This window comes from Psittacula echo (assembly GCF_963264785.1).
Source record: "Psittacula echo genome assembly, chromosome: 14".
NCBI lineage: Eukaryota > Metazoa > Chordata > Aves > Psittaciformes > Psittacidae > Psittacula > Psittacula echo.
The window spans coordinates 8,863,005-8,878,988 of NC_137750.1; the positions used below are offsets into that span (position 1 = coordinate 8,863,005).

A 15,984-nucleotide genomic window follows, 5' to 3' on the forward strand; every position below is an offset into this window, starting at 1 on the left:
CCTTTAAGCTCATCAAGTCCAACCTTTATTGCTGCCAAGGCCACCACTAACCCATGGCACTGAGGCCTCGTCCCCACGGGGTGTGAACACTTGCAGGGACGGTGACTGCAGCCCTGCCCTGGGCAGCCTGTTCCAATGCCTGAGCACCCTCTGGGGCAGGAATTGTTCCTCAGCTCCATCTAAACCTGCCCTGGTGCAGCTTGAGGCCGCTTCCTCTTGTCCCATCCCTTGTTCCTTGGGAGCAGAGCCCAGCCCCTCCTGGCTCCATCCTCCTGTCAGGCAGTTGTAGGGAGCGATCAGGTCCCCCCTGAGCCTTCTCTTCTCCAGACTGAACCCCTCTCAGGTCCCTCAGCCCTTCCCCATCACAGTGGGGCTCCAGACCCTGCACCAGCTCTGTTCCCTTCTCTGGCCCCGCTCCAGCACCTCAGTGTCTCTCTTGTAGTGAAGGGCCTAGAGCTGAACACAGGATTCGAGGTGCAGCCTCACCAGTGCTGGATGCAGGGGTCTGGTAGTGGGTGGCTGGAGTGGTCCGTCACAGGCTCTGGAGTGGGTCTGTTGCTTATGTGGAGCTGTCCCTGTCTCCCTCCCCAGTGCCAAGAGGAGCCGAGGCCAGCAGGAATCACGGTGGAGGTGGCTGAGGGCATTGTTGCTCCTTGCCTTTGCTGCTGTCAGTGCCCTCGTGAGCTGGAGGTACCTGGGTGCTGAGGATGGAGTCACTGAGGTGTTGGCCCATCGCCGAGAGAACCTGCAGGACAAGTTCATCGAGATCCCCTGCTCTGAGGACTATGACAGCCACAAGAGATTTGAAGGTATTTGGAGAGGATTGTCTGAAGTGGGATGAACCAGTTTCCAGAGGACCTTAGCTGCTGATTGATGTCTGTTAAACCAAATTAACAATGCAAACCCCCTCTGTTCCTGCCAGACACCTGCTTGCTGTACATATTGTTTGCATCTCTAAGCGTTCAGGCCTCTTGGGCCATCCCAGGAGTTGTTGCATCTGTGAAGTTTTTCTGTCATTCCTATGTAATTCTCTTCTGAAACTGCTTTGCTTGGGTTCTATGAAACAAATATTTTGCTCAATCTGTTTCTGGTGCCTTTTCATACTGTCTTGATTCCTGTAATAGGTCTGTGGATGAGTTTGTGGGTAAATGTCATACAGAGTGTGGAATAGAACTGATTTAGGCTATTGTCTGTGCTGCTACCAAGTGGTAGTGGCACAAATGCCAGCTGCTAATACACTTGTTTTGAGATACATAATGGTGTAGCAGGTTTTGATGCTGCCTGCAAAGTGCTTCTCTGTCTTTCAGCAGAGCCCATTTTCTGTCAAATTGCTATTTATATTCTTTGGCACTTATTTATTTACAGTGTTGATACTGGATCTTTGAGAGGAATGCAAGGATTTCATCTTCTCTGATGAAGAGCAGTGGGAGTCTAGGTTGCATTTTGCATGCTTGAGCTAGGCTGATGCTCCCTCTGTTTTGCCCAGGAGGAGGAACAAATGTGTGCTCTATTCTTGTGATGTCATGGGGAGCAAGCTCTGCAAATACGAACTGCAGGGTGAAGTGTGACCTCTCTTGGCTTTGTTTGAGAATGATTGACGTGGCTGGTGTCAACCCAGGTGAAGCAAAACCATGTCACCTTGTGAGAATTTGTATTCTGGCTTTCTAATTAGATGTTTGCTTGCTACTGCTTATTAGTTAATGTAAAAACATCTACTAAAACCCAGATAGCATGTGTTCCCTTCTACTATGCTTTCAGAAAGAGATCAGTGATATTAGAAACGTGTGTGCATCTGTTTTAAGTAGTTAATGGAAGCCGTGATAAACTTTGCTCCTGTTTCTCACTTCTCGTCTCCTGCTCGGTGCCCACAAGAGGGCGGTGGTGAGCTGCTGAGCCTGCCTGTTCTGTCAAAGCTGAGCTCTTTGCTCCCCGTGTTACTGACTGCTTAGTGAGGCAGTAAAGGTGGAGTACGGCTGTCTGCCAAACCGGATCCAGCTCCGGAGCTTCAGTCACTTTGGAAATAACTTCCTCTCACTCAATAGCTTTTCATTCTTTGTCTTTGCTCTGGCTCAACATCCCCAGCTGGTGGCTCTGCATCAGAAGGAGGCACATTCCTGTCATCACTTGGTGTCTGATGCTCAGCTGTAAAGTTTCCACAGTTAAGATGAGCTTTCTATTTATGCACCTGTCCCTGCTTCAAACTGAACTGGTACAACTGAGCTTCTAGTGGGCTTCAAATGATATGATAGCTGGTGTCACAGAGCAGTGGGTTTATTGCCATAGCACTGCTTGCCAGTAAACATGCTTCATACAGGAAAAAGTATAATTTTTCAGAGGACAGGCACCTAACTTATTTGCAGAAGGTGTTCTGTGAGCACAGTCTCATCTGCATTCTGAGCCCTGGGATCAGATCTTGGCCTTTTCTGCAGTCTAGAGACGTGGTTAACTACTTAAACCTACTGTGGCTATTAGTGTGTCTGAAAGTCCTGTGTAGTCTCTTATGTGCTGATTTATTGTGTCAATGTGCAAAGCATCCGTGATCACTGCCCAGGAGGCAGTCTCTTTTCCAGAGACTAGATCAGTGGATGTGGAAAGCAGAGAAATCTGTGAGCAGTGGAGGAAAAGGTCTAGCATCTGGACTGTTGGTGTGGTTATGGGGATGGTATCTGATAAATCTTTGCCCCCCTCATATCCTGCTTTGAAGTGGACAGCATGAGGGGAACATCATGATGAGGCTTTTTACTCCTGTGAATCATCCTGGTCTTGACAGCATGTGGTTCTTGGCCAAATACCATTTTAAGTAGAAGACAAAGCTGCAGTTGAGGCATTTGGACTCCTGTTACATTCTGTTTCCTGTGTACTGAACAGGAGACAGATGGCTGAGGCAGTCACAGCTTCCAGCACCCAGTTAAACTTGGATGCATGCAAAAATAACAGCCAGAGAAGGACCAATGTGGGCTCCTAGAACTAAAAAAACCTTCCCAAACGTTTTGTTGGTAAACATAAGATCCACTTAAAGATTTGTGATTTAGCTCGATCACAAATCACATAACGTACTCTGCACTCTACCTGATGTTCTGTTGGGTATAAAGATGTCACAATGTTATGAAGCACGGGTTGGATATTGGCAGTTTACTTTTTTTATAGTGAAATGTCACTGGATGATAGGAACTAATTACCTGTGTTGTAATCCAGTTGGGTTCTTGATCTGTGTTTAAACACTCTGCTTGGTGTGGGTGCCTTTGACTCAATTTAAGCGTCTATCAAATGAGGGACTCTTCCCAAGCAAGGCAACTGTGTATGTATTTGGTAGGTTGCTGGTGCTCCTCACCTTTTCACCCACACACCTCTTGCTCATTGCTTCTTTCTTCTTGAAACTGGTGTAAATGGAGGGCTTTGCAGCACAGCTGAGCAGAGCCAAGGTATATCCAGTAAGATGGAGCAGAAATTCCTACAAAGCACTCATGCTGTGTCAAGATTTCTCTTGCTGTCAGGCTGTGGTCATGGTTACCATAACTGCTTTCCATCAGAGCAGATGGATGCTTTTGACTTGCATGGGTGAATTGATTGATTTCTTTCCATGAGTTTCCCCCCACCCTTTTGTGTTCTGATAAGCAAATAATCCTTGAAGAGGAGCTCAGTTCAGCAGCAGTAGGGGTATTGGCAGATGTCAGGGAATGCGCTCATCCCAACTCTTCGGTGGCTTTACATCTCTTTATGGATCTTCCGCAGTCAAGTATGAAGTGTGACATCTCAAGGTCTGCAGTGGCTCAGTATTGATCTTATTTCTTCTTGCCTGAAGACCTGTGGACCAGTTTTCTAATTTCATGACAAGTTTCATATGTTCTTCACCTGAAATGTGCTGCTGGCTTTTTCCATGAGCTTTTAAAATTCCATGTTTGGTGTCTTAGCCATGAATTTTAGGAGGCTTTCTTGTCATATGTCCAAGCTGTGTGCTTCAAAACACTTCTGTGTGAGGTTTCATATAAAAAGCTTCCCTTCAAGGTATATTTGTATGGACACCCCATACAGAGTGTTATCTGCTTCCATATGTATTTGGGAAGGGAGGGGGTTGAGCAAATCTGAAATATACTGCTTTTACTCTCTTAGTAGTGTGGTTAGAATGTTCAAATTCACTGCTTCTTCTAAGTTAACATTGCTTTTCCAGTGGACAAATACAGTGGTTCTTAGTGCCATCTTATCTAGCTTGAAGTGGTAGATATGCAAAGGAACATCGGTAAATCAATTGTAATCCCAAAATTTGTAACAAATTTGTAAAGATTTTTAGCAAACTTAAGGCTTAGAAGAATTATTTTCAGATCAACAGGAAAAGGAGTTTGCCTTTAGAGGCAGAAGTTGTGCATTTTGCTTAACCAGAGCACTGGAAGCTCTGGGTCATGTGACAGCCACATCTCCAGGGCTGTAATACTTCGTGTGTTGAGATTTATTCCACTTAGATCACCTCCATTCTGTTGAATTTCAGTATGGATGTAGCAGGAAATAACTTGTCAGCTTATTGGGTGTAATTCCCATGAATTACGCTCACTACTCATGGTAGGGAAAGTGACGTAGCTTAGATGAGTCCTGAGGACTTGAATCTGTAGAATCACCAATGACATTGGCTGGTTTGTCTTCTCTGATTGCGTGCAGAACACATCAAAATGAAGATGTAACTTTCTTGTAGTGTAAGTGATGTGAAATATTCTGAGTGCACCAGTGTCCCTTCTGAATGTTGTGAATCCAAAAGCGGAGTAGGACAACATTAGAGACTTGGCTGGAGCCTTGTCTGAAAGATGATCTGGTTTTTAATCTCTCCCCTCTTTGTGTTCCAGGGTGCACGCCTAGGAAGTGTGGAAGAGGTGTGACTGATGCAGTGATTACAAGGGAAGAAGCTGAAAGGATCCGTAGGTAATTTTTCTTTTAGCTCTTCAGACTTTTAGGAGCATTTTAATGACTGTGCCAGTGTTTAAGGTGTAGCACAGAGCACATTAACTGAAGGAGGATGGGCTGAACTGGTTAAAACAGTTAGTATTCTTTTTTTTGAAGTGATTTTTTTTCCTGGTTTTGCTGTAGTGGAGGCAGTTCTCTTCCATAGAGTCTGCCTTTATGGAGCTCTATGGGACATGAGTGTTGTAGAGAAGAAAGGGAAACCAATTAAGTATGTTTTAAAGGATTTTCACTTGGCCTTCTGTTCCATTTGGCCTTTAAAACCAGAACAACATAAGCCTCCTTTCAGCTGGGTTTCTGGGTAATTATGAGCTGGTGCTGACCCTGGAGTGCTCTGTGAACATCAAGCAGTGAGTTTTAATCAAACCGTAGGGGACACTGTGAAATTATGCACATAGAAAAGCTACCGGCTTCTTTGAGTATGATTTGCATTTGATAATCATGTCAGTGGGGAATATCACTGTCATGCTGAAAGTGGCATGCAGCTTGTGTAAGTGCTTTGCTTACTAGTTGGGCTGACCACTCTGAGCTCAAATTCAGTTGGAGTCCTGATTTTTTTGATACAGGTTTTTTGCATTGTCCAGGTTTATTTGCCCTGCTCTGAAGAATCAAGATCCAGGGGTGGCTTTATGTTTAATCTTACTTGGCCAGAATGAATTTGAAAGACTTGGGGGTGTGTTGGGGACTTATGGAAGGGGGCTACAAGCTCAGATACTTGATTTTCATAATAGGCTGCAAGATTCTGTTTCCAATAAATGACAGCTTCTCTTAACTCAGTTGGGTTACCTGATGCATCAGATACCGCTTACTGAAGTTACATGTTGTAAATGATGACATTAAAGGGCAAAGTAATCAGACTTCAGTTCTCATCTTAGGTTATTGTTTTGCCTGCAGAATAGCAGAGAGGGGACTGTCCTTGGGAGGATCTGATGGAGGGGTGAGCAGTGTCCTGTTACTTTTTACATTCTTTTACTGTGAAGGCAAGATTATAAATCATTTTGGGGGCTGAAGGAGGTGGAGAATTTTTCCTTATTTTCAGACTCGGGGGAAACACAATTGCTTGGGAAGTTATTTTAACTCCCATTAATACTTCTGCTAGCAGGGTAATCATGACTTCTGCAATACAGTTGAAATTTCCTATTATTCAGCTGTGCTATTTCTGGTGCCTCTCTTGAACTGGTTTTGTCTTCTCCATCTGGAAACAGTTTCTATAGCAGAACTGCACAAGTCTGACTTCTGAAACTAAACTGCACTGGTTCACAGCATCATGTGAAAATTGGTTTTGTGTAGTGACAAAAAATGCTGTGCAATATCCTCAGACAACCCCTGAGTAATACTCTTTAAAGAGAAGTGGATTTGGTTTCATTTTTAATGAGCATGCTTATTCTAATTTCTTTCCCCTGTCTTTGTTCTTAGGATGTTTCTGTGTATGAACAGACATTTTCTTGAGTATTTGTGAATACATCAACTTCCTTAGGCCCCTGCTGAGTTAGGGAATGTATTAGGAGAATTTTTTTCTTTGAAACCAAAGATTTTTGTCATTGTTTTGATTGCTGAGAAAGATCTGCAAAAATGGTAACTGAGAAACTTAAGCGGTGTTGTCCATGTACAATATATTTAGAATCCCCTGTTCAGTTCTGTCAGAATCCTTTAGATGATCCCTGTTCAGTTCTGTGGTTGCATAATTTGCTGCTTGGCCTATGCTACAGTGCCTGTGGGGACCTCCAGCTTAACTCCTGTCATTAGTGTTGTCAAAGGGGCTTCCTATCCTGTTCTTTTGGGACCTACCTGTGATTTTTCATTATGCTTCTACAAAGAGGGATTAGAAGGCCAGTGACACAGACCATTGTAGATTTGGACCACAGAGAGCTAACATCCAGCTGGGGATCAGAGAACTGGGGATGCTGAGGCAGAGAAGGCTTGAAAGAGGCATGAATTGAGGTAAATATCATTTTTGGACGCATCATTGTCAGTGGGGATTTTGTTTTGTTGTTTTGTTTTTTTTTTTTTTCTTAAAGGGAGGGAAATCAGAGGGGAGGAAGATTCTGTCGCCTCAATGAAATACGTCTCTTAAGAAATCCCATGTCCATTCAGATGTCTGGGCTCTGATCTAAGTCTTCTCACACTGCTCATCATCAGTAAATGTGAGAAAGTCATTGCATGCTGTTAGTCCTCAAGGAGAGGTCCAAGAAGAAAGTTGTGTAATAGTGCATTGAGGACTTACCCAGTGTATAAGCACTGAAAGATGCTAAAAACAAGGGCTGAGCGGTGGTCCAGGAGGGCATGCTTTAGAGAAGCCTTTGGATACAATTTCTTCACCTAGTTTCTTCTATGCCTCTTTCTCCCTGTGCTGTTGTCATGTTTCTTTTTTGATGTGTGTGCTTGTATTCCCAATGTCATGGTATGTTCCCAACAGTGCATCTTGACTCCTAGATATCATTAAATACTGTTAGATGTGTGCTGATGATGTAGAGATTAAACTTTCTTTGTTTGTTTGAGCCTTTTATCTTTTCAAATCTCTTATCTACATAACATACAAAATGCTTCAAGTCTTACTTCACCTAGCTCCTTTGCCTGTATGCTGCTCAAGCCTCAAGCCTGTTGGATGAGGTCTGGCTGGTTGCTTTAATTTTCTTTGGCTTTAGAGTGTTCGGATAATTCCGCGCAGTTATGTCTGTTGTTCTAAGACTGATCTTTTTCCTTAAAAATTCCTTAAATAACTCCTTGTTTGTGTTTTTTAATTCTTTCTTCAGCCACTTTGATCTCTCCATGCTTCCAGATAAAACTTCTTCAGATTTCTATTAGGGTGCAGGCTGCTTTTTTTCTCTGATTTCCTCTTAATGCCTTTGTAAGCAACACTTCTCATCTCTCTCTCCCCCCCATCTCTTACACTTCTTTTGAATTCACAGAAGTGGATTTGTGTTTGTGCTGGATATAATTATTAAAGACCTAAAGACCAGTTTGTGACTCCTCCTTTTGTTTGCTACCCTTCCAGCTTCCTTGGAGCAGTGAAGTGTAGCACAAAAACTGCTTTCCTTTTTCATCCTTTTGTTTTGAGGAAGTCTTTGCAAACATCTGAATTATTGAAACCTCCCAGGAGTCATGTCCCAGTTGTCTTCCTCAGCTTGCTTCTGCTTTTCCTTTGTAATTACTCCTAGATTTATTTGTACTCACACAGGGAGTGAGGCTGGAAGAGGCTGTTGTAATCTTCGAGTCTGACTTTAAACAGAAGCCATACAGGAGCATCTTCTCCACCAGAATGCTGCTTTCCCTTGTATGTCTCTGTAAAATGGATTTATACTCTGCAATCCCCATTCTGTGAATGAAGAACATTAGTTCTGGGGATGTTTGCCCTAGCTTAGGTTTCTTAAAGATAATGACATCTCCTTTTCCAACCTAAATGATTTTAAGATTCTTTCCCTACTTAATACTTTCTTGCACACTATCCTTGCTTGCATTGTCACTTTGGTAATGACTCATTCACTTACTTTTTTGTAGGTGCTGCCATCACAACATCTCTCTAGTGTAAATGAAACTCTTTAGTATCATCAGACCTATTGGCCTTTATTTAGAAGCCCCAGAAAAGAAGCCCCTTGTTGCAGCCCCTCAGCAGCAGTCTCTTTCCTGTGTTGCAGCAGCACTGGCAGGAGTAGCCACCTAAACCTCCCTTTTGCAGGGGAAAACTGAAGTTCTGAATCACTGGGTGAAGCAAACAACTTGTATAGCTGTACTGCCAAACAAAGGCTTCTGATGTGGGCCCACTGACCCATGCATAGCACAGTGGTTCTGCAGACCATATCCCTCCTTGTTCTGCTTTCAGCCCTCCCAGCCAACCTCTGAAGTCCTCAAAATGCTTTCAGCTCTGTGGTTTCTTTTTTCCAGCAAGAAGATAAAGCCTCTGCTTAGTACTTGGCTTATCTTATACCTCTACTACAGGCTGCAGAGTTTTCTTCCTTCTTGATTAGTCTCCTGATAGCACTTGGCAATATCTTTCACTTTACTTACAGCTGCGTGTTGGTGTGATTATCTGGACTTAACTCTAGGAAGCTGGAGAGGGATTTCAAGGTGGGGTTGTTTTGAAGGCCTAAGACTGCCTTGCTGTGAGAGTCAGTTTGCTGGTGCCCAGGAGTTGGTGGCCATGTGGAACCTCCATTGCTCTTCCCTCTTCTGAGTGTGTGAATGTTCCTATAGGAGGAGTGGGAAGGTTTGGGGCACTACCAGCTCCTCTACACAAACAGAAATAAGCTTTTGTGTTCTTTTTTGGGCAGTTTCTGCTGTTTTCTGTAAAAGTATCAAAACTTTTTAAGGGTGGAGGAATTGCTGTAGAAGTGAACGTATGTTTAATAGTTACCAATCTCTTTTAGTGAGGATCAAAAGCAGGGCCCATCAAGCTTTGAAAGTTTGGGAAATTGATTGTTTCTGCTGAGAAGTCATGGTTAGTTGCATGTTCCTCTGGAATTTTTAGGAGTGGTGAATGTGATGCTAACAATACTGAGAGCCCACAAGAACGTATATTTGTGCTTGATTGTTTTGAGGCAAGTTCAATTTACTTTCTATAGAAGTTCTTTAAACAAGCCTCTTGGAAGTAGATGTTTGGATAGGTCTGTTTGCAGCATTCCTGCTGTCTTCATGTAACCTGGATACAGCTTTCAGCCTGGATGCGGGCTGACCTTTGCCCAGAAAGCTGAACTTCAAGTAACAGTGTTGACCCGGGTTTTCCACTAAGGTGTTCTTCCCAGTGTAGGAAATAATGCTGCAAATGTTTAATGTTCTGAAATGGCAGAGGCTTTTCAGTTTCTTTTCAAGGCTGCTGTTAAATAGCTCTGTGCTCATGCCTAATCAGGTCCTTGTCTGTTTGACATTCACTTGTTTCTCCTGTCTGAAACAACCCTTAAGAATATTCTTTCTTTTTCAGATTTCCTTTCCAGTCTTCATCTGGCTTTTCTAGGTTTACATCTTGGTTACTATCCTTAAAGCTATGAATACTTCTTGGGGGGTATCTTTTATTGATTCACTTGGTTGTTTTGCAACTGTAACCATCTGGAGCTTGAGAAGCCAGAAGAAATGTGTGTGCCTGGGAAGCACACTGAAAGTATTTGAAAGGCAATGTGATTTTTGATTAAATTCATCTTTTCAGATGTCCTGTTACTTCTCCATGTAATCTGCTTCAGCATGATCACAAGCATGTTTTTGAAGCTACCTGGGAGCAGTTGAACTGCTTCTAGCTGTAGCTTAGACAATTGCACAGAACCAGAAAGCAATAAATGAACGTATTTTGCTGCTGAAGCTTGAGTCAAGCTTATTACAAGAGCTGCCCTTGCAGGAGTGTGAGAACTTGTTTCCTTCACAGTCCTCTGAAGCTTTTGGAGAACTATGGGAAGAGGGGGTCTGAAAAGCTTGTGCTATGTCCACTTGAATAGTTCATTACCTTGTATGTTTTCAAAGGGGTAGATAGAATTATTTGGGTAGGCTTATTAAAAGCAAGTTGTTATATCCCTTGCAGATGGAGACTTTAGTGGAGTTCTCCTGATTTACCTCTGAAGCTCAATTGAGCCTGCAGCAGTTTTCTTTTACTGAGAGACTCTCATGAGTGTCTTCCTCCAACATTGATCTAGAGGAGGTGGGATAAAAGTGCTTTGAGACTAGGGGTGAGCGTGAAGCTTGTGTTGCTAGCTCAGCAATGCAGCTCTTGCATGCCTCTGGACTGATAATTTGCTTCTGGTCATTCACCAGCCTGTCTGCATTTGGGTATAGAGACAAAGTGGCTTCAAACAGTGCTGTTCCAACCTTGCCCAGAAATTCCTGTTGCTGGTAAGATGGAAGGTATCATTCTTTCCAGGTGGCATACCTACTGGCATTATTACTGTTTGGATTTTGTTAGAATAATGGGAATGGTACATCATGCATCAAGAAATGCCAAAATCCAAGATGAGTGTGTTTGCCTGGATATTGTATATCAAAGATGTCATTACTTTGGTGCTGGTCAAGTTAATTAACTGTTGCTACTTGGTATTTCCAGTGTAAATAAATAAGCCAGCTATTAGGCAGTCATATTTTTAAGTACTGGTTAAGTGAGGCAAAACAAACATGGATTTTGTGGACAGCAAGGGACATACAAAAATGTACTTGACTTCAGTTAGAGAGAGGATTTAGAGACCTGAGAGGTAGCTCTCCCTCCTGGCAAATCTGAATGCTAATCTTTGTAGCTTGGTCTGGAGCTCAGCAGAAGTGTTTAGCTTGAACTGGATGAAGAAATAGATTGAATTTTCATCTGTAGAAACTTTTCACTCTTTGGTTTCCTTTTACAGTGGTTTAGAAACTGAGGCAAAAAAGTTTGGCTCTAGTAAGCCTTAGAATTATAATTGTTCTTTTCAACAGCCTTTTATGTCCATATTAAATATGAGAAGTATACAGGAACTCATGGTGAAGGAGAAGTTTTAATAACAAATGTTGGGCAAGATAAATATTAGTGCTGCTATTCGAGTGCTTCACAAATATTGGAAAATTAGTCATCTTTGTGTGGAAGGGAAATGTCTTCAAGGAGGGATCTTGGAACACAGCATCTTCCTCCTAGCCTGTGGAGGAAGGCTTTGGCACTGCTCTGTCAGATCTGAATCTCAAGAGTAGAAATTCTGTGCTTTTTTCATAGTACTTTAATATTTTATGCACTTACAGCAAACTGCAGGAGGTTTGTAATTGTAAAGTAAGCATTAGTATGTGAATCTGAATGCTAGAAACTAATATTTTTACTTGGGAGGCTGTGAAAAGTGAGAGCCAGCTTGGGACAGTTGTTAAAGGTCATAGCTAAATAATGATAAAACCTTTTCATGCTCATTTGTTCTGTTTTCTTGTTTCCTTTCCCAGGCATCAATTTTGGACTTGCACTCCGGAGCTCTTTCCCTGGGGAAGCATTTTGTTAATCTGTACAGGTAAAGGGGGCTCTGGCTTGCTGCCTCTTGTTACCCTGCACCTTCAGTGCTCATTGCCTTTCCATGTTTTTCAAACCCTGTGGGCTGGAATTAGAAATGACAGACTGTAGGAGCTGGGTAGATTCACCACAGTTTCCATGACTGTTTATAGTGCTTTTGTGGCAGGGAAGCTGATCTGGTGTTGCACTGGGCCCTTTGAGAACTACCATTACCTTTCTTTTCAGAGTGCTTACACCAGTAACTAATAGTATTTTTTCACAGTTATAGTCTGGTTTGTCAGCAGTGGAAGAAATCAAGTGGCTTGAACTCTTAAATTTGAATCCAAGTGCTTATTTCATGGTGTGGGCAGACTCCTCTCATGTCTGTAGTATTCCATTAACCGTTGCTGCCTCTTGATCCTTAAATCTTTTACCTTTTAATCATTTAGCAATGCTTTGGTGTTTTATGTTCAAAAGCATTTGTAGGATTCTTTTGTGTTGCGTTTTCACTTTCTGAGTGTGGGTAAAGCACAGTTGGGAGTGAGAATGCTTCTTGATGCTGTCAGGCACTCTTGATTCAGCAACTCCTCTTTCAGACTCCTTTAATTTTTCAGGTACTTTGGGGACAAAATTCAAGACATCTTCACAGAAGAGGATTTTGCATTGTATCGGTAAAGCTTTTCAATAACTGCTGAATGAACCACAGAACATAGCTTTATTTCTTGCGTGGACTGCAGGTTGGGAGGGGATTGTCCTTTGGATTCAGACATCCAATTGATTATGCAGCTCAAAATAATAATGTCTGAGAATTAAGATGCCTTGAGGAAAATAAGTAGAAAGGCCTTTTGGTGACTCCCTGATCAATAACATCGGCTGCTTTACGTGTAAATGTAATCAGAACAACGGTAGCATCACACCTTTTTGTTTCTGTGTAAGGGGTTGATGGCAGCCCTGCAAGCAAGGAGAGTTGCTTCGTCTCAGTTTCGTGCTTATTTGCTGGAACATTAATAGCTGGGATGTAAAATCCTTTAGCGTTGACTCTTACTGCACACATACTAACCAAGAGATGTTGTGTTAGATGATAGACAATCCTATGCTATTACCGCATTAGGAGCTTGTGGGGTTTTTTGGATGAAGTGTAGCAAAACATTAAAAATGGTACAGCAGGGAGTGGAAGGACTTCAAATTGCTGATATTCTGGCTAGAGGAGCAGAGCATGCTTTCCCTGTAAGAAGCCAGAATATGAAATAGCTCTATAATGTAATAGCTTTAGCATCTGATGCTTCTCACTTTCCTGTGGACCTGCTCATATACTTAACAAAGACAGCAAACACAATGAGTTCCTTGTGTTTGTGAAGGTGTGTGGCCGAAGTTTAGTACAAGTGTTCTTTGTTGACAAGACATAGTAGATCTTCAGTTATGTGTTTCAGTTGCTTTCTCATAATTTAAAATATACCTGGCTTGAACATTTTAACTCTTTTGGCCTTTTTTCTTTGCCTTTGGGAGGGAATACGACCTCCCTCTAGTGGTGGAAGTACTATGAAGTAGCCAAAATAGGTTTATTCGTTTCATTAGTATAGTAATTTTGTCTTAAAATATGAACCAATCAAAGCTTATTTCCATTCAACAACTATTTTTTATATGCTGTCATCTTTAGAGATGAACTTCTTTTAAATTGAGTTTCACTTCTGCCCCCCCCCCCCCCCAGAATCACAGAATCACGGAGTGGTTTGAGTTGGAAGGGGCCTTAAAGCTCATCCAGTTCCAGCGCCTCGCCGCAGGCAGGGACACCTTCCACTAGAGCAGGTTGCAAGCTGCTTTCTTGATTATTATTGAACTTTGACTGTATAAAGACAATGTAGTTACTGCCTCACCGAAATAGTGGAGAGTATTTTGAAGTTAGTAATTGTTTTGCCTTGCTTTCTGTAGAAGATCAAAGAATCTGTAGAAATACCATGGCTGTATGGAGGCAGTGTCTTCCTAAAGAGTATTTGTTTCATATGAATAGAAACATTCAGTTTTTCAACAGTTTTTATGGATTTCTGATCCTTACTCTGGGAGATTAGACAGCTGCTAGGGAATATCAATATTCCATTGGTATTTCATGCCAATATAGGAGACATTTTGGTCTGCTGGATACAAATCTAATACAAAATGTATTATTAAATGCTTCTTTTCATATTAATTGCAGTGCTTTAACATGGGCTGTAGTACCTTATGTCCTTAATGAATGATTTTATGCTGTTCGTGGGAGCCTTCATCTTCATTACTTTCAGTTAACTACCAAGGTCAGTTTAAAAATACACTCTTGAGAGGCCTAACTGAATGTAATTCATGTCAAAGTGTTACTGATTGCAGCTATAACACATCTGAGCAGGCATTCTGAGCCAGGAGGCTGATTTCTAAATGGTCTCTGTCAAAGTTATCTTGCCTCAGAATCAGTTATGGTTTCTAGGCTGATGGTTTAACCACCATCTGCCAAGCATATTACGGCAGTTCCTCTTGTTTCATGTAATAGATGCATCTTTATCCTGAAGAGAGACCTTTAAATCCGATGCTTGGTTTTAGGGTTGTGACTTCAGCAGCAAATGGCACTGTCCAAGGTTTATTCTGAATATCTTACAAATTAAAGTGGAGCTATAGAAATAGCAAAGGAAGGAGCTGATAGTTTGCCTTTCTCCCTTTATTTCTTCTTCATGTGTGAAGTTCTTCATGTTTCCTGTTAAAACTTTCTGGCTGTAGAAGAGCGTTGCATTGTCTGCTTCTGCTGCCTTTAGGGCTTGTCACTGGGAGCAGCATGGAGATGCTGACAACTGAGCTAGAGAAGTTGTACAGTTCTGCAAAGCTTTGAGTGTTCCTGTCACTGTACTTGAACTGTGCTTTGTGGTGGCTCCTAAGTGCATCTGTGGGCTTGGCAGAGCTTGTATCTTACAGAAACTTCTCTGTGGCACTTGTAATTTTACTCGGTCCTTTACACTGCTGCTGATACATTAATCTGGCAGCTCTGCAATCTAGTGAACACCCTTTGTCTTAAGCTGTATGTTCCTTAGACTTCTAGCTGCTTCACTGGCTTTTTTTTCCTCTCATCACCCTGAATCTGAAGTGGATTTCAGTAACTGCTTTTATGGCATGTGGTCATATGCTCTTTTCAGAGCATTCTGTTCTGCCTTTCCCTGGGTCTGCCCTGTGCATTTTAATATTATCCAGTGACTCAGTGAGCAATTCTGGGAGGGATTAATATCTTACTTGTATTGTTGACTGGGTGCTGTACCTGTGTATTTATTGCCATAGCAGAGCTCTGTTTAACGCATCTGATCAGAGCCAGGGTATGCCCAAAGCAATTTGAATAATAGAATAGTTGCTGTGTTCATGAAAAATAAATGCTTGCAATCTCCAGCAGAAAGAGGTATTTGTAATAGAGCTCTCCCAAGAGTTTTTGATAGATGGATGACATGAAGGAAAAAGTACGAAGAATGACTGGGCCAGGATCAAGAAGGGAGGGGAGGCTCCTGCCGCTTCTGAGTGCATGAGAAGTGGTTGAGGGAACAATGTGGCTCTTGCTCTATCAGATCCAAGCTGGCTCATTCCTTCCTTCCTTCCTTGTTAGCACCTTCTAAGCTGAGGTTTGGCTTATCTTGTCATGTGATTTACACATGAAGTGCAGAGTGTTTGTCCTGAAGAATTTTACCAATAGACTGTGTCGGCTGTGTCTGGAATTCTAGGGGACGGAAAGAAGAACTTGCAGTCATGATAGCGATGAATGTTGAGATGGCCAGGCCAGTGGAAAGCAGGCTGTACAGGAGTTTTTATAGGCTAAAAAGTGACTTGCTTTGAGAACAGCTGTGTGCTGTATTTGGCATACCCTGGATGCAGAATGAGATGGAGTACAGATGTGTGTGTTCAGGTACATGCTTTACAGGATTCTAGGGAACACTTTGATCTCTAAAAGAAGTCATTCCTTTGTTCTACTGCAAAGTAAACATTTGATTCCCATGTATAGTGTTTAATTTGCTATTGCAGAGAGGCCCATGAGATACCATATGGAGTTGGAAGCAGAGGTCATGTTTGTGCTGACGAGTTTGTCAACCTGTTGGTGACTCATGTAGTGGGGTGAATGTGACAATGTGGAT

At 42.3% G+C, this 15,984-nt stretch overlaps 1 protein-coding gene across 3 annotated transcripts in view; it reads left to right on the forward strand.

The window, feature by feature from the left end:
* Positions 1–15,984, forward strand: part of OGFOD3 (2-oxoglutarate and iron dependent oxygenase domain containing 3) — a 39,955-nt gene that overhangs the window by 528 nt on the left and 23,443 nt on the right. For 2 of the 3 annotated variants that reach the window (XR_013958001.1, XM_080629414.1), the window contains exons 2-6: positions 592–809; positions 4,833–4,908; positions 5,842–5,884; positions 11,812–11,876; positions 12,469–12,525. Coding sequence is in view for 2 of the 3 variants with exons in the window: in XM_080629414.1 (XP_080485540.1) it covers positions 592–809; positions 4,833–4,908; positions 5,842–5,884; positions 11,812–11,876; positions 12,469–12,525 (459 nt within the window). In the remaining variant the exon portion in view is untranslated. The remainder of the gene's footprint in view (positions 1–591; positions 810–4,832; positions 4,909–5,841; positions 5,885–11,811; positions 11,877–12,468; positions 12,526–15,984) is intronic. The other variant, XM_080629415.1, reaches the window with a different exon arrangement.